We start from the raw sequence: 25,610 nt of genomic DNA, 5'->3' as shown, positions 1-25,610 counted from the left end.
TGTTAATTATTATATCCTGTACCCACCAATATAAAAGAAGTATGTGTTTCTCCATTTTGCCTTTTATCCAGTCCTAGAGATTTCCCTGCTATGCTTTCTCCTGTCCCCTTAATCTATCACCAAAGGATTTTGTGCACCTTCTTTATGTCTCCTCCTTTGATTGTAATGTATAAAATGAGCTGGGAAACTGCCGTTCTCCAGAACATCTGAGATCTTGCTCCCTGACATATGTGATCAGTTTGCCTCCAATAAACTCATAAAAATTCTCTACATGTTTGGATGTTTCTTAGGCAACTTGATGATATTGTTTAAATTTTTATCTCTTCTTTTTCCTCTTTCTCTTCTTCTCCCTCTCCCTCATTTTTCTTCTGTTCCTGCTATTTTTCATTATTTTATGTATTATAGGGTTTCAGAAATTTTACTAGAAAAAGTTTTTATACATTTTTGGGACTCACATAAAGAAAATATATTTATTTATAGATTGCTTCAGCCACTTGAGTTACATGATCTTATGTCTTAACTAACTAATTCTTTATCAGGGCATGGGTACTGCTTTCTCAGTCCAATGTGATACAAAGCCAACCAACTGATCATTAGGAAGAATCCCCATTTTAAAGACCTATTTGCTTAATCATGGTTTCATAAATCCCTGCTTTTCATAAATTTTACTTTTTGAATATGAACACTTTCCGTAATTATGTACCTGTATTTTAGCTTGATTGATCCATTTCCCTGTCACTTTAATATGTTGATCTAGGTCAGGGATTTTCAACCTTTTTCACCTCATTACACACACAAACTAATTCCTAAAAGATATCTTTTGCAGAGCTGACAAAAAAAAAATAGGTAAAATTTGGTTCATTCACAGTGGATGGCTATTGCTGTGTTGGCTGTCATCACTTTTTTTTATTTGACAACCTAAAAGAAAATTGGTCAGTTCCCCTGACTAGAGAGTCAGGTATTGATTGCATGTTTTAAAAATTCTTGGGCACACCAGTTGAAAATCACTGATCTAGACTACAGATAATACAGAAATTTGAATAAATCTTAGGACTACCACATTATAATCGGTGATACCACCTAAAATGTTCACTTGTTAGGATATGAAGTCTTGATTTGCATGGTTAACTCTTCTCTTTAGTTATCCTTATTTTGATTAATTTATCAATTTCCTTAATATTTTTCAATGTATTATGACAAACTATACAGGAAAACAGAAAAGTATAACGGATATTTATATGCCTGTTAAGTAGATTTAACAATTCCATATTTTTGGATTCTGTTACCCATAAAGCAAAACGTAAAAGAGGACGGGGGGAGAGTAGTCTGAATTGGGTTATGAGGCCCCCTTGTGGGGTACCTCACCTCAGCCATTGAACTCACTTAGCTGGCCGTGAGTCTGTTCCAAGCTCCGGCTAGGGGGGCATCCGCCAGGCCCTTCCACTGGGGAGAGTCCGTGGCATCTCCTGCCCAGTCTGCCCTCGCGCGAAGGCCCGCTCTCTGGGAACTCACCTCCCCGCAGCTCAGGGAGAGCCCTGTTAGGGCCGCTATTGGCCCTTGTCTCAGACCTTCCCAAGGGACACGTAATAGAGTGACGAAATGCACTCAGTTCGTAGCCCCACCAATGAGCTTCCCTCCGCCCTACGGGAGAGAACTGGCCCGTGTTGTAAAATATATGAGGCCCATTCTTCAAGACCTTTTCTGATTATGGTAACTTCCCATAACACATAGCGACATGCAAATATAGTGGGTGGTGCCTCCACGGTCCTTGCGGACAACGTCTTGCCCGTGAGCGCGCTGGGTATTCCCGCCTTCTGACTCTAGGCGGGGAATCCTAGGAGAGGGTTGTTGACGTTGACATTTGGGCACCATGGCGGCTCAGCGGCGGCGAGGGACTAGCAGCAGTCGGACGCGAGGTTCGGAATTCATTGTTGGGGGACAGAATGCTGGGGGGCGGGAAGTCGGACGCCCCGTACTCTCGCCCCTCCCCTCTCTTACCTTTCCGGTTGCACCCTGACCCGCACTTGGCTGCCAAGCTAGTTTTGGTAATACTAACTTGGTAATACTAGTTTTGTAAATACTTTGCAAGATTTCGGTTTTCAGGGGTTTTGGGATTATTATAGATTATAGCACCTGTAACAACTAACACAGTGCCAGCACTATTGTATACCTTTAATGTCATCCAATTAAACTAATTGTAAGGAACATCATTATTTTAGTGCCACTAAGAAAGGAGAAACCCTTCCAGTTAAAACGTGATTCATTGCTTACATGCCATCCATTGTAAGATGCATCCAGGTTTCAGAGATAGTAAAACGCAAGTCTTAGAATCGATGAGGTATGTATTCTCTATTATTGAATACATGTTCTTAAATGCACAGGTCCATCCTACAGATTCAGTATTATTGTCCTGTGAATTTTACAGTTGGAGCAACTGAGGTATGGAGATGAAATAAGTTCTGCTAGGTTCCACAGCTAAAAGACAGAGCTGGGCTGTAATCTCTACACAAAACTCTAGAGCACTCCACTTAACCATTATCTCATACCAGCATGGGTAGTTTGGGGGGTTTAGGCACACAGGTAAACAAAACAGATAAGCAGGATAGGAGACTCATGCCTCAAGCTATGAACTCACAAGAGCCCTGATGCTTCCATTTTACTTTTTAAAAAACTGATAGTCAATTTATTAAAAAGTTTGATTTAAGTATCTGCAAGGGTGACTTCAACTTTGACTCCTGGCTCAATACTGATGAAAGTAATCTGTTTAACCATCTCTGAAGGGCTATGCAAATCAAAGAGTTGATTGTGGATCCTCGTCTGAAACCAGTCCCTAGTCTTAGAGCCCTCCCCACAGGGAGTTTGTCTTGTAGTGGTTCTCAGAGTTTTGGTAGACATCCAAACTGGTCCTTGGCCTTTGAGATTTCTTTTCCTGTGCACCTCTGATCAAGTCAGCACACACCTTCTCCAAAGATTTTACCTTGCAGCTGGTTGGAGAGAAATTCTTTTTCCATGAATCACCACCTCTGGTTCCACTGGTGTCTTTCTGGTATCTTTAAAAGCCATGGCTGCAACAGGGCCTCTTGATGGACTTGTTCATCCGTTAGAGCCAACAGCCATGAGTCAAGAGCAGGCAGGATGGAGCTCCCATGCAGCTGCAACCCTGTCTTCCTCAAAGAGCCTTTCATTTTATTTTATTTTTTGGCTAGAGTAGCAATTTAGGAAGCAATTACTCATACTGTTATTAAGAGTTGTTATCATTTCTTTGTAAACTTACAAAACCATTCTAAACCATTTCTTTAAAAAGATAGTGTTTTTCCAAAGTAGGATTATATTTACTGTGTACTCATACTTTGTTTTGCTTTCTATAGCATCAAATAAAACTGACAATACAGTTACAGATGACCCTCCTCCTGCCAAGAAAACTCGAAATTGCCAGAGGCATGGGGTGAAAAAGGAGCCTGTGGCTGGAGGAAAGGCTGATAAGGACAGAGCGGAAGACAAGCAAGGTCAGCCTAGTGTGGGAGGCCAGAGAGGACATGGGCCAGCAAGAAAGTCTCTGGAAGGAGTAAGGGTGGAAGATATCTTGTTCATTCAACTCTTTTTTCTTCCTTCTTCAAGCCACAATAACTTTCCATCTTTTGGGCATACCATTTTCTTGGAACCTTCAGTTTCATGATTTGAGACAGACTGAGGCTAGGCAGATGAGGACTGCTTGGGAAGGGCAAAGTTAATTATGACAGGTTTCTAACTTGATTCCCATGCAAGTAGACATATACATGTCTGCCTTTCCTCAGAGTCTGTGAAGACCTTGCTGTTAAAAGGCAAAGCTCCTGTGGACCCGGAGTGCACCTCCAAGGTGGGGAAGGTAAGAGATTCCTGAACCCATTGATTTCTCAGAGACCAGTGTACTGTAGTTGTTGGGATTCTCATCTAGAACCTTGCTAGTATTTGTTTTACAAATCCTTGCCAAAATATTATTAGTGATTAATTTTCTTCAAGGCTAAGAGATGGGAGAGATGGGGTTAGAGGTTCATAATCAGGGTGTTTTTAACATGGTTAACTTCTGGAGCTGTCCTCAGCTTTCCATACTTCATTTTCTTTCTCAATTAGAAACATATCATTATCAAGGAAGAGATAAACTGTGCCCTGGTATGGCATGAGTTACTGATGAATAGGAAAAGGATTTGAAGAATACAAAGGAGCAGGTTTTCTTTTTTCTTTTTTTTTTTTTTCAAGCCATGGTCTTATTTATTTATTTATTTATTTAATCCTCACCAGAGGGCATGCTTATTGATTTTAGAGAGGGGCTAAGAAAGTGAGAGAGAGAGGGAGAGAAACATTGATTGGCTGTCTCTTACTCACACCCTGGACTAGGGACCAAACCTGCAAACCAGGCACACCTCAACTGTGAATTGAACCTGTGACCCTTCAGTTTATGGGAAACGCCCCAACCACTTAAGCCACACCAGCCAAGGCAAGGGCAGGTTTTCTTTAACTGACTTAGAATTATTTGTATTTTTGTAATTACAAAAAGGCAACATGTTTTTTATTATAGGAAGGACAGCTTATGTGTGAAAGAACATACTTTTGCATTTTTTTCCCTGGAAGATGGGTGTTGGTAGTGCTGGAGAATGACACCTTGAAACATAAGAACATTTAGAGCCTCACTTAGGATCTCATCAAGACTATACAAATGTCAGTTTTTTCTTTTCTCTCTAGGCCCATATCTACTCTGAAGGGAGTGATGTGTATGATGTCATGCTAAATCAGGTAAGGAGAGAACCCATTCTATTTATCAGAATTTCTTGTTGGTAATTATTGAATTCTGGAGTCTGTTATAATAGCCACATTTTCCCTAGCACAGTCTATCTAATAGTGGAGTCCTCAATAAGAAGCAGATCTTTTTGGAGATTTCTAGTCTTTTATTGAACCTATGAACTCACTGTTCATATCATTTTGCACATTTTCTGATAGGTTGTTGGTCTTTTTCTAGGCTTCAAGGAACTTTATATAATATGGAGTATAGTCTTTTGTCTGTGACAGTAATTTTCAATGGTTTTCATCTCATGGCACACATAAACTAATTACTAAAATTCTGCGACACACCAAAGAATATATCATATATTTTTGCCGATCTGTAAAAAAATAGGTATTACTTTGATTCATTCACACCAGATGGCTATTGTTGTGTTGTCTTTTGTCATTTTTTTTATTTGACAGTCTAATGGAAAAGAGGTCAGTGTCCCTGACTACTTAGGTATTGCATTATTTTTCCCTTAGGATTTTATTTATTTATTTATTTATTTACTTACTTATTTTATTTTAGACAGAAGGGAAGGGAAGGAGAAAGGGAAACATCAATGTGTGGTTGCTTTTGCTTCTCGAGTGCCCCCCAGCCTGGGGACCTGACCTGGTCTGCAACTTAGGCATGTGCCCTTACTGGAAATCAATCCAGCGACCCTTTGGCTCACAGGCCAGCACTCAATCCACTGAGCCACACCAGCCAGGGCTATTTGTATTTCCTAATATGCTCACTTCTTCACCATAACCCCCATAACCCCCATCCCATCAGGCAACCATCAGACTGCTCTCTGTATCCATGATTCTGTCTGTTGTTTGCTTAGTTTGTTTTTTAGATTCATTTGTTCATAGATACATATTTATTACCATTTTATTGTTCATAGTTTTGATCTTTTTCTTAAATAAGTCTCTTTAACATTTTAATGGTTTAAAATGTTATAAAGGTTTGGTGATGATAAACTCCTTTAGTTTTTTCTTGTCTGTGACGTTCCTTATCTGCCTTTTGGTATCTTTGCTGGGTAGAAAAACCTTGACTATAGGTCCCTGCTTTTCATGACTTTGAATATTTCTTGCCAATCCCTTCTAGCCTGAAAATTTTCTTTTGAGAAATCAGCTGACAGTCTTACAGGAACTCCCTAGTAGGTAATTAACTTCTTTTCTCTTGCTGCTTTTAAGATTCTTTTTCCTTAACCTTTAACATTTTAAATATGATGTGTCTTGGAGTGGGCCTCTTGCACCCATCTTGTTTAGGACTCTCTGTGCTTCCTGGACTTGCATGTCTATTTCCTCTACCAAATTAGGGATTTTTCTTTCATTATTTTTTCAAATAGATTTTTAGTTTCTTGCTCTTTCTCTTCTACTTCTGGCACCCCTATGATGTGAGTGTTGGAATGCATGAAGTTATTTCAGAGGCTGCTTACAGTATCCTCAGTTTTTAAATTCTGTTTTCTTCATGTTGTTCTGATAGGTGGTTTTTTGCTTCCTTATGTTCCAAATCATTAATTTGATTCTTGGCTTCATCTACTCTACTGTTGTTTCCCTGTAAATTGTTTTTTATTTTAATTAGTGTTTCCTTCGATTCTGATTGGATCTTTTTTATTCCTTTGAGGTCCTCACTAAGTTCCTTGAGCATCCTTATAACCAGTGTTTGGAACTCTGCATCTGATAGATTGCTTATCTCCATTTTGCTTAGTTCTTTTTCTGGAGTTTTGATCTGTTCTTCCATTTGGGTCATGTTTCCTTGTCTCCTCATTTTGAAAGCCTCCCCGTGTTTGTTTCTGTGGTTTCTATGTATTAGGTAGAGTCGCTATGACTCCATGTCTTGGTATTGTGGCCTAATGTAGTAGGTGTCCTGTAGGGTCCAGTGGCAGAGCCCCCCTATCACCCAAGCTGGGTACTCAAGGTGTACCCTTTGTGTGGGCTGAGTACACACTTCTCTTGTAGTTGAGTCGTGATTACTGTTGACAGGTTAATGGGAGGGATTTACCCAAGCCAGTCAACTGCAAAGACTGGCTGTGACCACTGACCACCAACCTCCACCCTCTGCGGAGGACCAGCTGTGCAGGGCCAGGGTGGTAGTGCTCCGACATGGTCTGTAGCTATCCCCTGGGTGCATGGGCCCTGGTGTTTCCTGTGTGGCGTAAATAAAGGTCAGTCCCCCACCTGTGTTCTGCCTGAGGCCACCCTACCTGACCTATAAAGCAATGTGAGATGGCTGCTACTTATGCTGGGCTTGTAGATTCCCAGGCAAAGCCAAGCTGTGAATCTAAGCTGGCTGTTGCTAGGGTCAGACTGGGGCCTCTTAGCAAGAGGTATAAGGGCTAGGGACCCACTGAGGCTGGTTGTTGCTTGTTTGATAGGATTTAGGAAGTTGTGAAGCATGAGCCAAGAACAGCCACTCATATAGAAAAGTCACAGTTAACAGTTTGAATTGGCCCATAAGTTGGGTGTGATAGAGTCTCAAGGGATCTCCAGAGTTGGGCAAACAGTGTTGGCCACATTGATAGATTCTCGGGTATGGCATCCTCCTGCCAGCTTTGTGGCTGTGTTGGGGGAGGGCTGAGAAAAGGGACAATGATCTCTGCCTGCCTTTATGTCTGGGAGAAAGCTGTCCTCAGCTCTGACCTTGATGCCAGACCCTTCAGTTCCTCCCCATATGCCACTGGTGCCTTTCAAGTTGCTACCCTGGTGCTGGAGCTCAGAGGGATGAGTCTGAGTATGTCTGTGTGCAGGTTTTTAAGAGGAACTGCTTGAGACTCCAGAAGTTTCTTCCGTCAACTCAATCTCCATTGATTTTTGGAGCCAGAAGTTATGGGGACTTATTTTTCTGTTCCTGAAACCCTGGGCTGGGGGCATGGTATGGGGCTGGGACTCCTCGCTCCCAAGATATCCCTCCCGATTTTCATCTACCACATGTGGATATGGGACCATCCTGTTCTGCGTATCCACCCCTCCTACCAGTCTGGATGGATGTAGTTTCTTTAATTCCGTAGTTGTCAGACTTCCATTCACCTTGATTTCTGACAGTTCTGAGTGATGGTTGTTCTTTATTTTAGTTGTAATTTTGATGTGGTTGTGTGAGGAGGCAAGCTATATTTACCTATTACCTTTTGATTTTCTTTGTGGTATACTTTTTGCCCTTATTGAAGTTTTAAATTTTTATGTTAAATTTGTTAATTTTTTCTTATTAATTAACCTTTTCTTTGTTTATATTTATTATTTTGAATAGATAATACATTGGCCTGGTTAAATTATATATCCTGAATATATATCCTCATATTTGAACTTATTGATTGATCATATATAATTTTAACAGCTACCTAGTGTTCCTTTGTTACTACTTCTTTCACATAATGTATCACAAGCAGATAGAAAAGATCTTAAGGACCCTTCTTTTGTATGTATCCTGACGGGATTAAACCTGCAGTCTTGGTGCATCAGGATAATGCTCTAACCAACTGAGCTACCTGGACAGGGATTAAGGCCCCTTTTTATTCTAACATCCTATCACTTTATAATGTGAACAGGCAGAAGGTAGGAAGGGACAGCTCACTTAAAAAGAGGGCCTGAATAACCAGGACTCGACCTTATAGCTCAAGCTGCTATTCCTATCATGGACTGCTCCCTCTCTTCACTCTGAGTACGTTATTTACCGTATACCTCTTTTAAGATACTAATCACATTCTCTCCGGATGTCTCCAAGTCACGTCACATTAGGTATGGGACCCACGTGGCACTGGTTTCTGCCTGTCCTCTGTCCCTTCCTAACATTGTCCTGCTCTCAGCTCATTGTGAAATTGCTGCCGCTGACAAAACAAAGTTCTAAGTAGAACTATTAAACAGTAAATTGTCTAAACAAACAAGCATCATAGTTACAGACCTCTGAGGCATCAAAATTATTTTCATTTGAAAACTAATTATTGGGAATGGATTGGGAGCTGGAAAAACACTTATGGCCTAAGAAGTATGTATGGAAGGAGCTGAGGCAGGAGAAAAACAGGAGCCATTCAATAGGGGATTTTTGAGGTTGGGTGGAATGTTTCAGGAAGCTGCCAAACTACAGTTTTAATTCCCAGGGATCCAAATTTTAATACAGAAATCCTAATCCTCCCTTAAATCTTTAGTTTTACAGGAATCTAATTGCCTTGCCCCATGCTCTCCTTTTCCTTATAGCAATTACTGGCACTTCTGACCAAGGAAGAGTCATTGGTTTATGCTGCTTCTATTTGCAAACCTCTGTTGTTTTATATTTGTCTCACTCATCATAGACCAATCTCCAGTTCAACAACAATAAGTACTACCTGATTCAGCTGTTAGAAGATGATGCCCAGAGAAACTTCAGTGTTTGGATGAGATGGGGCCGAGGTAATGACTTTTACTATGGATTTTCTGAGTTCTCCTTCAGAAAGCTAGAAGCAAGTTAGTGAGAGTTAAATTTGGTGGAGCGCAGGCTCTGTAACCTGGGAGGGGCTTAAGAATCAAATTATGCTTTCTGTAATTGGGGAATGGCAGGCATTTTCATTAGGAAGTTCCCACTGGAAAAACTATGAGCAGCCTGTTGAGAGTCAGAACTCTTTGTGATTAGTCTGCTAGTGCTGCTCATGAACTATGGCAGTTAGCAGGTAACTAAGCCTCCCTAAGCCTTTCTCCTTTTCCTTCTCCCCATCCTGCCCATTTGTTAGATGCTAAGCATAAACCTTAGACAGCTGGCTTGTTACTATTAGAGAACACTTCTTGGATTAGTGGACCAGACTTATGTGTGGCACTTACTTTGCAGTTGGGAAAATGGGGCAGCACAACTTGGTGGCTTGTTCAGGGGACCTCAACAAGGCCAAGGAAATCTTTCAGAATAAGTGAGTGCTAAGCAATGAGTATAAAAAAATATCATCTTCTTGGATGCATTTTTAAAGCTTTTGTAAATGTGATTTGCACATGTGATATTTATGCAATGTGATATTTAGCACATGACCAACAATTAGGAAATTTGGAGAAAGTGGGATGACACTATACAGTTAGACTTCTAAAACAATACTTTTACCATGGATGGATGAATAACTTTCTGGAGTCTCGAGAAATGTTTCTTTCAGAGAAGGGAATTGGATAGGGATCTTGTGTCTTATATCTCCAATGAGTTCTGTGATGTTCCAGGGCCTTTGGGAAGCCCAACTGTCCTTCCCCCCTTGTGTCCTTTTTTTTTGGTTCCCTTTACCTCCAGAGCTTTACTGCTTATTCAGGGTCCTAATTGAGAATCCAGATTTATGGAAAGTTGATGTATAAAGAGCTATGTTGTGGGAAATAAAATTTGGAGATGCTCTAAGGAAACAATAGTAAGTCTGTCCCTAGTAGTAGACCCTTATTGGTAAGATTTTCTCACTACCTTGTACTCTACAGATTCTTTGACAAAACAAAAAACAATTGGGAGGATCGTGAGAAGTTTGAGAAGGTGCCTGGAAAATATGATATGGTACAAATGGACTATACCACCAATGCTCAGGTAAACTCTGACTGTACGTTTAGGGGAAAAAACGTTTCCTCTTAGCCAGGGTGAAGTCCAGCAGAATGACTTAGGTCAGGTCCTAGACCAGAACAGGCCAGAGCATCTGGAGTCTTGCCATTTCCTACCAAAAAAAAGATTACAGTTCCCTCAGGAGTAACTTTCACTCATCTTTGTAATCTTCTTCAAGGGGCTGTAGAATGAGGATAAATATGCTTTTCTAGTGTGTGTTATTTACTACGGTTCTTATGAAATCTTAGGTCCTGTTTCCAAAAGTTTAATGCTATCAATCAAGAGAGGAGTAATAAACAGTCAAACGGATAAAACTACACTGAAAGTTGTCTTCACTTCTGGTTATACAGGGTGGAGCAAAGCAGGCTGACAGTTGTTCATATGGAAAATAATACAATAATTAGTAAACAATAATATAAGGATAAACTGTTTCGTGTACTCACAACTGTAAACTTACTTTTGCCCCATCCTATATACTACAGTAAAAACAATGTAATCAAACCGAAGTACAAACAGGATGTTGAAAACTGCTGGAGAAATCTTAGTCTTTTTTTTTCTAAGATGTTATTTATTGATTTTTAGAGAGGGGGGAAGGGAAGGATAAAGAGGGAGAAAAACATTAATGTGTGGTTGCCTCTTGCACACCCCCTACTGGGGACCTGGCCCATAACCCAGGCATGTGTCCTGACTGGGAATCAAACCAGTGATCCTTTGGTTCCCAGGCCGGTATTCAATCCACTGAGCCACACCAGCCAGGGCAGAAATCTTAGTCTTTTTAAAATGAGAAGATAAGACACAATAGCTGTCTTACATTCTTAATGATATTGTATCAGGAGGGCTTTTAGCCTTATTCTGAGTGTTTAACTATGGGAGGCAGAATAGGACTAGAAGGTGGAAGTCATATTGAGTACTCTAACTAGGGTAATAATGGGATGGCCTGTGTTCAAGAGGAGTCTGATGTTCACTTGCCAGGGATATTGTAGAGCCAGTCCTTGCAGGGAGCTTAAAAGAGATCCTTTTCAATTTTATTATTTGTTTATTTTTTGGCTATAGAATGAAGAGGAAACAAAAAAAGAAGAATCTCTTAAATCCCCCCTGAAACCAGAGTCACAGCTAGATCTTCGTGTACAGGAGCTGATAAAGTTGATCTGTAATGTCCAGGCCATGGAAGAGATGATGGTAGAAATGAAATACGATACCAAGAAAGCCCCACTTGGTAGGACTTCAGATTTTGTCCTACATACTGTCTTCCTATTTTGTAGTTCCTCTAACAGGATCGTTCATCACCATGATGACTGAAAGCTTGCTGATAGTAATGAAGAAAAAGAGGTTTGGGGTGAGGGGTTGTATGGAGGGAAGAAGAACTATTTTGAAAGCTGAAAGGTGAGAGTCTGTTATGCAGGACAGAAATACAGTTTACAGGATGGAACTTCAGTTGTGCGTGCTGATCTCTTGTTGGGTCTACAGGGAAGCTGACAGTAGCACAAATCAAGGCAGGTTACGAGTCTCTTAAGAAGATTGAGGATTGTATTCGGGCTGGCCAACAAGGACGAGCCCTCGTGGAAGCGTGCAATGAGTTCTACACCAGGATCCCTCATGACTTTGGGTATGGCCTATACTGTTACTTCGCTTTGGTCTTCTACCCAGTTTATCCTTTGCATCACTCCAGCAACTATAATAATCTTCTTTGTCTTTCAATTCTGTATCATCTTGAATTGATATAGAGCCAAAATGATTTATAGATAGCCTAATTAATCAGCTTACAGATATGGAATGCAGTCTCCTGGCCTGATTACAGTCCTATTCTCTGACCAAGTAGAAGTTACTAACTCAAGAGAGAATGGATTTAGCTATCCAACCAACAAGCACCTTCAATCATATCACCCCCTATTTCCTGTCCTTTAAAGGTGACTATAACCACAATAACACCATTTCTGTGAACTCAAATGTTAGGTATATAAATTAATTTATCCTTGTTGATTCTGTATTCTTGTGCTTATTTATTCTATTGCTTTATAGAGCTTTGCAAACTAGAAATAACCCTGAGTGGTCTACTTCTGCTTCTAGACAGGACTATACCAAAACTATTTCTTACTGATGGCAATGTATCTTATTTTTTAAAAAGCATCCCATAAAAAAGAATTTCAACTCTAGTCTCAAATGTCAAAATCTTATAATATAGTTTGTTTTATGCTACTCAGAGTATATACATCATATCTCTGTATGTTTGGAAGTTAAAATCTCTACAGATTTCTCTCTTTCTCTCTTTCTCTCTCTCTCTGTCTCTCTTTCAAGGAAAACCTCCATTTCTCATACCTTTTCTAAAGGACCTATCTTTAGTCTGTTGTTTTCAGTCATGTGCCACACATAAGAGACTTATTATGGGTTATACATCTGTCCTTAGACTCCGTACTCCTCCATTAATACGGACAGAGAAAGAACTATCAGAAAAAGTACAACTACTAGAGGTGAGAGATGCGTGGATGGGGAAGTATTAAATCTCTTGTCCCAGGTTCTTCCCATTTGATTCTATATCTCACCTTGTCAGGCTTTGGGAGACATTGAAATTGCCATTAAGCTGGTGAAGACCGAGCTGCAAAACCCAGAACATCCATTGGACCAACACTATAGAAAACTACACTGTGCCTTGCGCCCTTTAGACCATGAAAGTTATGAGTTCAAAGTAAGACAAAGGATTATTTATTTTCATATCTTTAAGACCTACCCTTCCCCACCCCACTGTTCTCTAGCTACTTCTGGTTAAGAGCAAACTTTTGTATAGGGCAGAATTTCTATTTACTAGAAACTTCAGGAGGTAGAGCTCTTTCTGAGTGCCTTGAGACCATTTGGAAGCAGAAAGGTCTGCCAACTTATACCAGAGGCCCTCAAGTTCTTCAGCTTAGCTTGGTCTTATAGAGTCCACATTGGCAATTTCTTTCATTCTTTTTCACAGGTGATTTCCCAGTACCTGCTGTCTACCCATGCTCCCACACACAGTGACTATACCATGACCTTGCTGGATGTTTTTGAAGTAGAAAAGGAGGGTGAGAAAGAAGCCTTCAGAGAGGACCTTCATAACAGGTCTCAGTTTAGCTTTGGGTTTGCGAAGACATTCCCTTGCCTGAAGTGCAGTTACGGAACTTAAGAAGGATGGCAGAGATAGTTTTTATGCTTATAGCCTATGTTTGCAAGAGAGCAAAAGAGACTACAATAATAATGGCTTTTCCTTAGGATGCTGCTATGGCATGGTTCCAGGCTGAGTAACTGGGTAGGAATCCTGAGCCACGGGCTTCAAATTGCCCCACCTGAGGCTCCCATCACAGGTTATATGGTGAGTAGGAATTGGACCCTGGAAGGAGATATAAGTGAAAAGGATACAATAATTTTCTCAGTCCTTTTTTCTCCCTAGATTATGATTAGCAGTGCCCTTCCCAAGCATTAAACTAGCTCACTTTTTTACTGTGTCCCTCATTATTTAAATCCCTGAATATATCCATTCTTTCCCCCCAGAAAGCAGAGATTCACCAATGCTTCTAGCTTCTCTAGACCAAAACTATGAGGGGAAATGGAAAAGAATCTCTGTTGTGTTTAAGATTAGAGAAACACAGGGTCAGTGGTATGAGCCTCCCTTCTAACGCAATAGGTTAAGCAGCTGACCTTGGTGTTTGTTTATATATTTCAGTTTGGAAAAGGAATCTACTTTGCCGACATGTCTTCCAAGAGTGCCAATTACTGCTTTGCCTCTCGCCTAAAGGATACTGGACTACTGCTCTTGTCAGAGGTAAGGCAGGAGGAACATATCTTTGATCTTTATTTTTTTATTCATATTTTTCCAAAGAAAAGTTTGACTGCCAGAGAACTTAAGAGGGGAGTCAAGTACAATTTCCACTGCATTAGATTCTTCTGCTGTAGGGGAAGAAAGTACTGATGGGACTTTCTGTTGGCTTTAGAACCATCCAATTTTCAGCAGGATGTGGGCATTCAAAGATCTGTTTCTTTGCAGGTAGCTCTAGGTCAGTGTAATGAGCTACTAGAGGCCAATCCAGAGGCAGAAGGATTACTTCAGGGTAAACACAGCACCAAAGGGCTGGGCAAGATGGCTCCCAGTCCCTCGAGCTTCATCACCCTGTAAGTACTCAGAGCTTGCACGACCAGAAAAGTTCTTTCTGCTAGTAGGACTCTAATTTCTCTATTCCAGCTTCTGAACAGAGGCAGATGTTGACATATTCTCCTCCATTTGGCAGGAATGGGAGTACAGTGCCCTTAGGACCAGCACATGACACAGGAATTCTGAATCCAGATGGTTATACCCTCAACTACAATGAATTTATCGTCTATAACTCCAACCAGGTCCGCATGCGATACCTTCTAAAGGTTCGATTTAATTTCCTGCAGCTGTGGTAACATTGATATTAAATAAACCAGAGAAGATATCTTTAAGCAACAAAATAGGCAATGTTGTACTTTTAACTTTCTTGTATTTTATTTAATAAATATATTATAAATCTACCACGGACTTCTTTGGGTTTACTTCTGCAAGCACATCTTTCTTCCGATGTTAGTATGTCTTTATTTTTATTTTTATTTTTTATTGATTTTAGAAAGAGGAAAGAAGAGTGAGGAACATCTGTTTGTTGTTCCACTTATTTATGCATTCACTGGTTGCAGGTTGCATCTTGTATGTGCCCTGATCGGGGATCAAACCTGCAGCCTTAGTGTATTAGGACCACATGCTAACCGACTGAGCTACCTGGCCAGGGCAAAGGTTATTTAAATGGAAATAATGGCCTGTAACTTTTTAGAGACCAGACTACCAATATCTATCAAAATATAAAATGCACACACCCTGCCCTGGCCAGTGTGGCTCATTTGGTTGAGAATCATCCCATAAATTAAAAGGTCATATGTTTGATTCCCAGTCAGGGCACATGCCTGGGTTGCTGGCTCAGTCCCCAGTTGGGGTACAAGAGGCAACTGGTTGATGTTTTTCTCCTTCCTCAATGTTTCTTCCCTTCCCCCCTCTCTAAAATCAATAAGTGTGTCCTTATTCAAAAATTAATTAATTTGCTGGTGTATCTGTCTACACCATGCCCCTCTCCTTTCTTGGAGAATGAATAAAAAGTTTATTCTCTACAAAAAACTTAATTAACTAAAAAATATAAAATGTATACACCCTGTAAAAATTACAGATGTATATGTTTATATAGATGATGTCACTGTAGCATTGTTATATGCAAAAAGATCCATAGATAAGGAACTAGTTAAATATATTCATCCACTGAAAGATTGCTGCTTTTAAAACTAAGTAGACTACACACTTTTCCAAAAAGTAGAAGAGAAGGGAGTACTTTCTAACTCATTTTATAAGGCCATATGAAACCAAAATCAGGTAAAGATATCACAAGAAAAACAAACTATATACCAGTATCTCTTAAGAACATAGGTACAAGCCCTGGCTGGCGTAGCTCAGTGGATTGAGCGCGGGCTGGGAACCAGTGTCCCAGGTTCAATTCCCAGCCAGGGTACATGCCTGGGTTGCAGGCCATAACCCCCAGCAACCGCACATTGATGTTTCTGTCTCTCTCTCTCTCTCTCTCTCTCTCTCTCTCTCTATCTCCCTCCCTTCCCTCTCTAAAAATAAATAAATAAAATCTTAAAAAATTTTTTTAAAGTATACACTTTAAAAAAAAAGAACATAGATGCAAAAAAAAAATTATCAAGCTTAAACCAGCAACCTATAAAAAGATTATACACCATGAGCAAATGAGATCCTGGGAATGCAACGTTGGTTCAACAGGTGAAAATCGACCGATGAAAGACATAACCATCCTATTAGATCCAAAAAAGCATTTGGCAAAATCCAATACCCTTTCATGATAAATATTCAACAAACTCAGAGTGAGGGGAACTTCTTCAACTTAATAAAGGATATCTGTGAAAAACCCACAGCAAGACTGAAAGCTTTCCCCCTAAGATCAGGAACAAGACCAAAAATGCCTGTGCTTAATACTTCATTCAGTGTTTTATGGAGTTCTAGCCATAGTAATTATATAAGAAAAAGAGAATAAAAAGGCATCCAGATTGAAAAGGAAGAGGTAAAACTATATATTTTAAGATTATATAATCTAATATATACAAAAAGCCCTAAAGAATACACATACACAAAAAGAAATTAGAGGTAATAAGTTCAACAAGGTTGCAGGATACAAAATATAGAAAATTCAATTTTCTATACATGCAATGAACTGAAAATGAAATTGAGAAAATAATTCCACTTACAGTAGCATCAAAATATAAAAATAATAAGAAATAGAGTTAACCAGAGAGGTGTAAAACTGGTACACTTAAAACTATAGTACATTGTTGAAAGAAATTGAAGACATAAATAAATGGAAAGACACTGTTCATGGATTAGGAGACTTAATATTATGATAATGCTCCCCAAAGGAATCTATAGATTCCATGAAATTCCTGTCAAAATTCCAGCCTTTTTTGCACAAATGGACAAAAAAACTAAAATTCATATGGAATTACAAAGGGACATGGAATAGCCAAAACAATTTTGAAAAAGAACAAAGTTGGAAGATTCACACTTCTTGATTTCAAAACTTATTACCAATACTATAGTAAGCAAAAGTGTGGTACTAGTGTAAGGATGACATATTAGCCAATAAAAATGAGAATCCAGAAATAAACTCATGCATCTATGATCAACTTATTTTTTTTCTTTTTTTTGTCACAAATGGCAAGATATTAATTCCTTTTAATGGCTGAGTAATAATAGTCCATTGCTATATGCACCACATCTTATTTTTTAATAATGATTTTTTTATTGTTGTTCAAGTAGAATTGTCTTCATTTTCCCCCCACCACACCTTCCACCCCACCCATCCCCACCTACCACCCTCGAACCCACCACCTTTGGCTTTGTCCATGTGTGCTTTATACATGTTCCTTGATGGCACTACCCCTATTTTCCCCCATTATCGCTCTCCCTCTTCCCCTCTGATTACTGTGTGTTCTTAATTTCAGTGTTTCTGGTTATATTTTGCTTGCTTGTTTGTTTTGTCGATTAGGTTCCTCTTATAGGTAACATCATATGGTATTTGTCTTTCACCACCTGGCTTATTTCACTTAGCATAATACTCCCCAGTTTCATCCATGCTGTTGCGAAAGGGTAGGAGCTCCTTTCTTTCTGCTGCATAGTATTCCATTGTGTAAATGTACTATAGGTTTTTGATCCACTCATTTACTGATGGGCACTTAGGTTCCTTCCAGTACTTGGCTATTTGAATTGTGCTGCTATGAATATCGGGGTGCAAAAGTTCCTTTGAATTGATTTTTCAGGATTCTTAGGGTATAATTCGAGCAGTGGAATTGGTGGGTCAAAAGGCAGTTCCATTTTTAGTTTTCTGAGGAAATTCCATACTGTTTTCCACAGTGGCTGCACCAGTCTGCATTCCCACCAACAGTGTACTTGGGTTCACTTTTCTCCACAACCTCGCCAGAGCTTATTGTTTGTTGCTTTGTTTATGATAGCCATTCTGACCAGTGTGAAGTGGTATCTCATTGTGGTTTTAATTTGCATCTCTCTGATGTCTAGTGATGCTGAGCATCCTTTCATATGTCTCTGCACCCTCTGTATGTCCTGGAGAAGTGTCTGTTCACGTCCTTTGTCCATTTTACAATTGGGTTGTTTGTCTTTCTGGAGTGAAGTCATTTGAGTTCTTTTTATATTTTGGAGATCAAACCCTTGTCAGAGGTGTCATTTGCAAATATATTTTCCATACAGTTGGTTCTCTTTTCATTTTGCTGATGTTTTCTTTAGCCATGCACAAGCTTTTATATTTTGATGAAGTCCCATTTGTTTATTCTTTCCTTTATGTCCCTTGCTCTAGGGGATGTATTGGTGAAAAATATTGCTGCATGGAATATCTAAGATTTTCCTGCCTATTTTCTCCTGTAGGACTTTTATGGTGTCACAACTTATATTTAAATCTTTTATCCATGTTGAGTTTATTTTGGTGTATGGTATAAGTTGGTAGTCGAGTTTCACTTTTTTGCATGTAGCTGTTCAGATGTCCCAACACCATGTATTGAAGAGGCTATTTTTACTCAGTTCTATGCTTCTGCCCACTTTGTTGAATATTAATTGACCATAGAGACATAGGTTTATTTCTAGGCTCTCTATTCTGTTCCATTGGTCTATTTTTCTGTTCTTATGCCAGTACCAAACTGTTTTGATTACAGTGGCCTTGTAATATTTGATATTAGTAATATTTGATAATATTTTGTATTATAATACTTGCAATATTTGATAATAGTTTGATATTAGGTATTGTGATCCCTCCTACTTTGTTCTTCTTTCTCAAAGTTGCTGCAGCTTTTTGGGGTCATTTATGGTTCCATATAAATTTTTGAAATGTTTATTCTATATCTGTGAAATATGTCATTGGTATTTTAATAGAGATTGCTTTGAATCTGTATATTGCTTTGGGTAGTATGGACATTTTGATGATGTTAATTCTTCCAATCCATGAACAGGGTATATGCTTCCATTTATTTGTGTCTTCCTTAATTTCTTTCTTCAGTGTTGTGGTTTTCTGAGTACAAGTCTTTTACTTCCTTGGTAATGTTTATTCCTAGTACTTTATTTTTGTTGTTGCTATAGTAAATGGGATTTTTTTTCCCAATTTCTGATTTTGATATTTCATTGTTGGTGAATAAAAATGTCTTCGATTTCTGAATATTGACTTTGTATCCTGCTGTTTGGAGAATCCAGATATAAACCCATGTATCCATGGTCAACTGATTTTCATTAAGGATGCTAGGACTATTAAATGGGGAAAAGAATAGTCTGCTCAATAAATGGTGCTTGGATATCCACATGAAAAGTAATCATTTTGGAATACTACCTCACATACTATGCAAAAATTAACTCAAAACGTGTCAAAGACCTAAATACAAGAGCTAAAACTATAAAATTCTTAGAAAGCACATGGAAATCTTTGTGATCTTGGATTAGGAAATAGTCTCTGAGATACAATACCAGTATCTAAAGTAACCAAAGAAAATAATAAATTAGTTTCCATCATAATTTAAAACTGTTAAACACCAAAGACGCTCTCAAGAAAGTGAAAAGACAATCTAAGAGTGGGAGAAAATACTTGCACATCATAATCTGATGAGGATCTAGTATCCAGAATAGAGAAAGAATTCTTATAATTCAACAATAAAGATAAATAATCTAAATTAAAACCAAATATAGGATTTGAACAGATATTTTCCCAAAGAAGAAATACAAATGCCAATAAGGACATGAAAAGATGCTGAATATCATTAGATATTAGGGAAATGCAAATTAAAACCACAATGAGATACCACTTCACACTGGTCAGAATGGCCATCATAAACAAAACAAAAAACAAGTGTTGGAGAGGTTGGAGAGAGAAGGGAACCCTAGTGCACTGTTGGTGGGATTGCAGACTGGTACAACCACTATGGAAAACAGTATGGAATTTCCTCAGAAAACTAAAAATGGATCTGCCTTTTGACCCACTGATTCCACTGCTAGGATTATATCCTAAGAACACAGAAACACCAATCCAAAAGAACCTATGCACCCCAATGTTCATAGCAGCACAATTTACAATAGCCAAGTACTGGAAGCAACCTAGGTGCCCATCAGTAAATGAATGGATCAAAAAACTATGGTGCACTTACACAATGGAATTCTATGCAGCAGAAAGAAAGAAGGAACTCCTCCCCTTTGCAACAGCATGGATGGAACTGGAGAGCATTACGCTAAGCAAAATAAGCCAGGCGGTAAAAGACAAATAGCATATGATCTCACCTTGAACAGGAACCTAAACAACAAAACAAAGAAACAAGCAAAATATAACCAAAGACACTGAAATAGAGAACGGGCTGACAGTGACCAGAGGGGAGAGGGGAGGGAATTTCAGGGGAATTTCAGGGTAAAAGGGGAAGGGTTTACAGGAACAAGTATAAAGGACACAAGGACAAAAACTGGGGAGAGGATGGAAATGGGAGGGAGGTGGGGTGGCCTGTGTGGGTGGGCTGGGATGGGAGTAAAAGAAAACTGTACTTGAACAACAATTAAAATAAAATTAAAAAAAGAAATAAGTCTTCGCTATTTCAAGATTCTGGGGTTGTTACCATTGTATAACTTCAATATCCTAGTGAGGTTATTATACTGGAGAGAATGACTGATTAGGTATCTAAAATAATATCAGATAGATATATATAAAAACTGAATAATTCAGTACAGATTTCATCTGACCGAAAACATATATACCAATAAGCAATACATTTTTGAGGAAGAATAACAAGGTGATATTTACACTATTGGATAAATAAAAGAACAAAGCAGCACTTACTGAACATGTACCATGTAAGTCTCAGCTACTGTTCTAAGTGTTTTACACAGCTTATTTCATTTAATCTTCCCAATATCCCCACGGAATAGGCACCATCATTATACCTGTTTTATAGATGGGAAAAGGAAGCATGGATTTGGGTAGTTTTGTTCCAGGTCCATGCTAAAAGCTGCTTTGTTACCCTGTCTCTCTAGAATACTGCTTCTCAAAGCATTTGTTATTGAAGGACCAGTTGTTTTCTTTACTTTAATTTCTGATCTTCAGAAACCAATATTTTTGTAAAATATCATTAAAATGAGTTTCTAGTAAAATGAAATAAAAATCATACAAAATACAAGCCTCAATTTTTATTAAATTTGACAGATACAAGATTACTTTTCAAATTCCTTTCAATTTCTAAATACCTATTCACAACTCCTACACTTTCTCATTGTGAATAAATAATTTGTGGACTGGCTCTAGACCAAAAACCAAATTTTGAGTGGCTCTGCTCTAGATTTCAAAAACAGATTGTGCATAGATATATAGAAACATACATATAAAAATTTGGTACATGAGAAAGATGGCTTGTGGATGGGTGGGAGAAGACTGTTCCAATGGCCTATGACCCTACAATCTGGTGACTATAATTGTGGGACATATCCAGGCACTGGGAGACACTGAAATTCTGTTTGATGATAAGGACTCACAAGATACTTAATGTAAAACCTAGAGCCTCTTCCCCTATCTTTGTGACCCTTCCCTTCATCTCCCTTGTGTACATATTTACTTTTTACCTAGAGTCTTTTCTTATCTTCACTCACAGCGACTATACTATGACCTCACTCTACATCTCCAAGATAAGAGAGACAGAGAAGAACCTTCAAGTGGAACCAGCTAACAAGGCTGAGACAACTGAGCAAGTTAGTGTTTGCTTAATTTTCTCCATCTCCATTTCTCCAGTCTCAGCTAGGGGGTTTTTATAGAATTTTTAAGAGCATGGGAGGCAGACATCTAGGGCTTCTTCCCCAGGGCTTGGCCCATGCTTTCCGGGGAGCAAAAGGCCAAAGACCCAAACCAGCGACCTTTAGGATGATGCCATGCCATGGTTCTCTGTAGCATTTCTGGGAAGGACTATGAATCACAAATTTCAAATCGCCTTACCTTAGACTTTTAGTCACAAGGTACTTGTAGAGAAGGTGGTCTAGAAGGTACATTCATAGCCCCTGAATGAGGCACATGAGAAAAGACATGAGCATGACCTATGACTAAGACTTATCAGCTGGCGAGGTTCCCTATGTCTTTATCCTTTGGGTGAGGGAGACCAGGAGGCAGTGGTACAAATAAGGTAAAATCCCTCAGGTGATTTCTCCATGTAAAATCTGGATTCAGGGTGAAGTAAGAATAAAATTCTCCCCCTCGACTCCCCAAATCCTCCAAACTCATTTCTAGAGCAGAGAGCAGTGGTATTTCTCTGAGAGAACCACCAGCCCAGGACAACATCCTGCAATAGCCCTGGCTTATCACATTCAAGTACTTGAATTCTTGGACACAGAAGACCCTTAACCCTTTTTTAACCCTTAGAAAGAAAGGGCCTCAGGTAACTTCTTCTTCCATATGATAGAATTACAGAAAAAAAAGAAGGTTCTAGAACTTTGACTTAAGAGGACCAAAGTCCATGGAAAGTCTGTAAGTAAAAGCCTACCTTTCAACTCGTTTTAACTTTTGTGAACTTTCATTTGGAAGAGATACACTTAAAAAAAATTTTTTTATTGATACACTTTTGTGATCTCTTCCAAAAATGCAAATTACTATACTGACTCATGCTTGCAAGCCAACTGGCGGCTGCTGCTCTGTCAGAGGTGAAAGCCAGAGGTGAAACTAAGTCTGCTTTCAGTGCTCATCTGGGCAGTTAGTTCTGAGTACAGGGGAAGGTGTCTCTAAGAGAAACCTAGTGTTTTCCTACTTCTATCCCCATTCTTTCTAAAGGCCCTGACTAGGGGCACTACTGGCTCACTCTCCCTTCCTTTATCCCTTCTTGACCAAGTAAGAGGTCTCCAGTTCTCCATTCAAATTCAGTGCTGGCCAACATCACTCTCATGCCTCCTCATGGCAGGAGTGGTATCTTTGACTGCTAGGCCCAGCAAGTGACACAAGAATTTTAAAACCTAGTATCAAAGAATATCTACTGAAGATCTGGTTCACTTTCTTGCAGTTCTAGTAAAAATTAATGTTAAATCAGAAAAAAGACCTTATAACATCTATTTTCTTCCCTCTTGGTCCAAATCCACATGAGAACACAAGCAGGACTGCATCTGAGATTTCTTGACACTTTATTGTTATAATTTTATCAAGAAGTCGCCATTGATATCTTTAGGCTTACACCTCTAGCACAAATAGTATCTTTGGCCTGAGGAGTGTGCATCTTCATTCCCAGGACAGAAAGTACACATTGCCCAGTGTGTCTCCCACTGCAAGCTGCAGGGTAGAGTTGGGCCCCAACAAAGGTTCCAGGCAGCTCACAGCCCCTTCACACCGGAACAAGCCCAGCTACAATGGGAACAAAAAACAGGGATCTCCTTACTAACTTGTTTTTCTCTCACATTAATGCATTTTATTTGGAATAGGTTAGTCACACATTTATTTCAAAAAAGACAGAAGAAAGTAAAATTTTGATCTTTTAAAATTTCTTATCCCAAGCTGGCTCTCTTGTGACATCCCTTCAGCCCTCCTTGCACACATGCACACACACACTTACCAGTTGCATACTGGGTCTCTCCCACAGCTTCACATCTCTGTCCTTTGAAGCTGTCACCAGCAACTCCGGCAGTACATGGAGGGCTGTGACAGAGCCCAAGTGAACCTCGGAGAGGAAAGATAAGAGTATGGTGGGCCCTCTTTAGTGGAGAAAGTATCAGGATCAGACCTAGAGCCTCTTCCCCTATCTTTGTGACCTTTCCCTCAAACTCACCTTTCTACACTGCCGTGTCTTTAGCTCTGCGGTTCTTGGCCAGCTATGCATACACGAGTCTTCTTCTGAAGTTTGGGTTTCAGGCATTTGTACTGTTTCCTGCCAGATGTTACCTGTGGTCCATTCTCCTTCAAGGGTACATTTGGCTAGGTTCCAGAGCATCCCATCAGAGCTGGCACATACAAATGAGGATTCTGCCATTTCAAGGGCAAAGTCAGAGCCAGGTCTCAGGCCTTGAAGCATCCACCATCCTCCCCTAAGCCATCTCTGGATTCCTTGGGTCCTCCCACCACCACTCACCAGATTCAGGTTTGGCCTGAGTTACTGATATTAAGGTCCCACTAGGATTCTCTAAGTTCAGAACGAAGTTTAGGTGCTCTTCAAACTCTCCAGATTCCTTTTGCCTCTGTGAAGGGACAGATCATATTGTTTAGCCTACTTGTATCACTTAACCCTCCCAGACAACAGCAACTTTTTTCTCTTCTGGAATGGCTAGGACTTTTCTTTTTTAACTCTAACCCAGATATGTAAAGTAAAATGTGCATTCTCCAAGAATTTTTACACATGTATTCATCCACGAAATAATTGCCTAGATCAAGATGTAGAACATTTCCATCACCCTGGAAAATTACTGTTGCTTGTTCTTAAACTTCACTTAAGTGAAATCATGTCACATGCACTCTTTTGTGGTTCGCTTCTTTCGCCCAACAGAACGTCTTTGAGATATGTCTGTATTCCTCCAGACATGAATACAGTGGTAAGACAAGAGAGACAAAAATGTAATTGAGAAAACACCTAGATTTACAATTTTCTTTAACACTAGAATCCTTCTTTCTATCAATGAATTCTTAGAGGAAAATCCAATACATAATACTCTTAATTATAACTTCTCCAGCTGAATGAAGAGAAGGGGATTTGGAACCAACTGCCTTGCCCTTTCTTTTATCTTCCGTAATTTCCCCAAGGTTTTAAAATATTGGTCTGGACAAATGTGTACTTTAACACACACCCAAACAGGACTTACTAAGACAGAAAGACATCCAGGGGCCATTGGCTGCAGGGCAAACACACCATAGTCCTGATGGGTCGACAACATCATAGGAGAGTTTGTATATGTCTTCCTGGTTTACAAGAAGGAAAGAGACTTTAGAGGACGTCCAGCCAAAATGGAGGCATAGGGCAGATATGATTCACTTCCTCACACAACAAAAAGAAGGAAAACAACAAGTGTAAAAACAAAAAAACAACCAGAACTACCAGAAAATCAAATCCTGTGGAAGTCCAACAACCAAGGAGTTAAAGAAGAAACATCCATCCAGACTGGTAGGAGGGGTGGAGACAGGCAGCCAGAGCAGAAAGGACATGTGGCAAAGCATCAGCTGGGGACCAGGTGGTCCCACATTCGTGTGCAGATAAACTGGGGGGAACAACTAGGGAGTGAGACAGACCACGCAATCCAGGGTTCCAGCATGGGGAAATAAAGCCTCAAAACCTCTGGCTATAAAAACTTGTGGGGATTGTGGCAACAAGAGAAATGCCCAGATTCACAGGAGAGACCACTGGAGGGACCCACAGGGTCCTAGAATGTATGCAAGTCCACCCAATCAGGAATCAGCACCAGAAAGGCCCAATTTGCTTGTGGGCAGTGGAGGAAATGACAGAAAGTGGGACATCAGCCAAGCAAGCTGGCAAGTGGCATTGTCCCCTTTGTGATCCCTCCCCCACAGACAGCACCACAATGCAGCAATAGGGGTTGCCCCACTTGGTGAATACCTAAGGCTCCGCACCTTATAATGTAATAGGTGCTCAGAGACAAAGAAATATGGCCCAAATGAAAGAACAGATAAAGCTCCAGAAAAAATACAACTAAGTGATGAAGAGATAGCCAACCTATCACATGCACAGTTCAAAGCACTGGTAATCAGGATGCTCACTGAAATGGTTGAGTACGGAT

The 25,610-nt window shown here is 39.7% G+C and overlaps 2 protein-coding genes across 6 annotated transcripts in view; one reads left to right on the top strand and one right to left on the bottom strand.

The window, feature by feature from the left end:
- Positions 1-1,763: 1,763 nt before the first annotated feature.
- Positions 1,764-14,815, top strand: PARP2 (poly(ADP-ribose) polymerase 2). Its single transcript, XM_045822931.1, has 16 exons — positions 1,764-1,916; positions 3,369-3,506; positions 3,795-3,865; positions 4,720-4,770; positions 9,069-9,165; positions 9,578-9,653; positions 10,192-10,294; positions 11,360-11,522; positions 11,774-11,912; positions 12,711-12,774; positions 12,855-12,989; positions 13,260-13,387; positions 13,538-13,637; positions 13,989-14,087; positions 14,310-14,434; positions 14,551-14,815. The coding sequence occupies exons 1-16, from the start codon at positions 1,871-1,873 to the stop codon at positions 14,708-14,710; spliced, it is 1,695 nt and encodes a 564-aa protein (XP_045678887.1). The 5' UTR covers positions 1,764-1,870; the 3' UTR covers positions 14,711-14,815.
- An 8,186-nt stretch (positions 14,816-23,001) lies between these two features.
- TEP1 (telomerase associated protein 1) overlaps positions 23,002-25,610 on the bottom strand; it is a 38,496-nt gene continuing 35,887 nt past the window's right edge. For all 5 annotated transcript variants that reach the window (XM_045822571.1, XM_045822574.1, XM_045822575.1 and 2 more), the window contains 5 exons: positions 24,681-24,777; positions 23,957-24,062; positions 23,657-23,850; positions 23,444-23,548; positions 23,002-23,235 (listed from right to left, as the gene is read on the bottom strand). In XM_045822571.1, coding sequence (XP_045678527.1) covers positions 23,113-23,235; positions 23,444-23,548; positions 23,657-23,850; positions 23,957-24,062; positions 24,681-24,777 — 625 coding nt within the window. In that variant the 3' untranslated portion in view covers positions 23,002-23,112. The remainder of the gene's footprint in view (positions 23,236-23,443; positions 23,549-23,656; positions 23,851-23,956; positions 24,063-24,680; positions 24,778-25,610) is intronic.

The sequence above is a fragment of the Phyllostomus hastatus genome, unplaced genomic scaffold (genome assembly GCF_019186645.2).
Source record: "Phyllostomus hastatus isolate PE091 unplaced genomic scaffold, TTU_PhHast_1.1 phas_scaffold_501, whole genome shotgun sequence".
Lineage (NCBI taxonomy): Eukaryota > Metazoa > Chordata > Mammalia > Chiroptera > Phyllostomidae > Phyllostomus > Phyllostomus hastatus.
The sequence above is the reverse complement of the archived record's forward strand: the minus strand, read 5'-3'. Positions and strand labels throughout refer to the sequence as shown.

Excerpts from the sequence above, each read along its gene's own strand:
- PARP2 (XM_045822931.1), top strand. The coding sequence starts at position 1,871 with ATGGCGGCTCAGCGGCGGCGAGGGACTAGCAGCAGTCGGACGCGAG. Across the intron at positions 9,166-9,577 it reads TTGGATGAGATGGGGCCGAG|TTGGGAAAATGGGGCAGCAC; the intron begins GTAATGACTTTT and ends CTTACTTTGCAG. Across the intron at positions 14,435-14,550 it reads CCCTCGAGCTTCATCACCCT|GAATGGGAGTACAGTGCCCT; the intron begins GTAAGTACTCAG and ends TCCATTTGGCAG.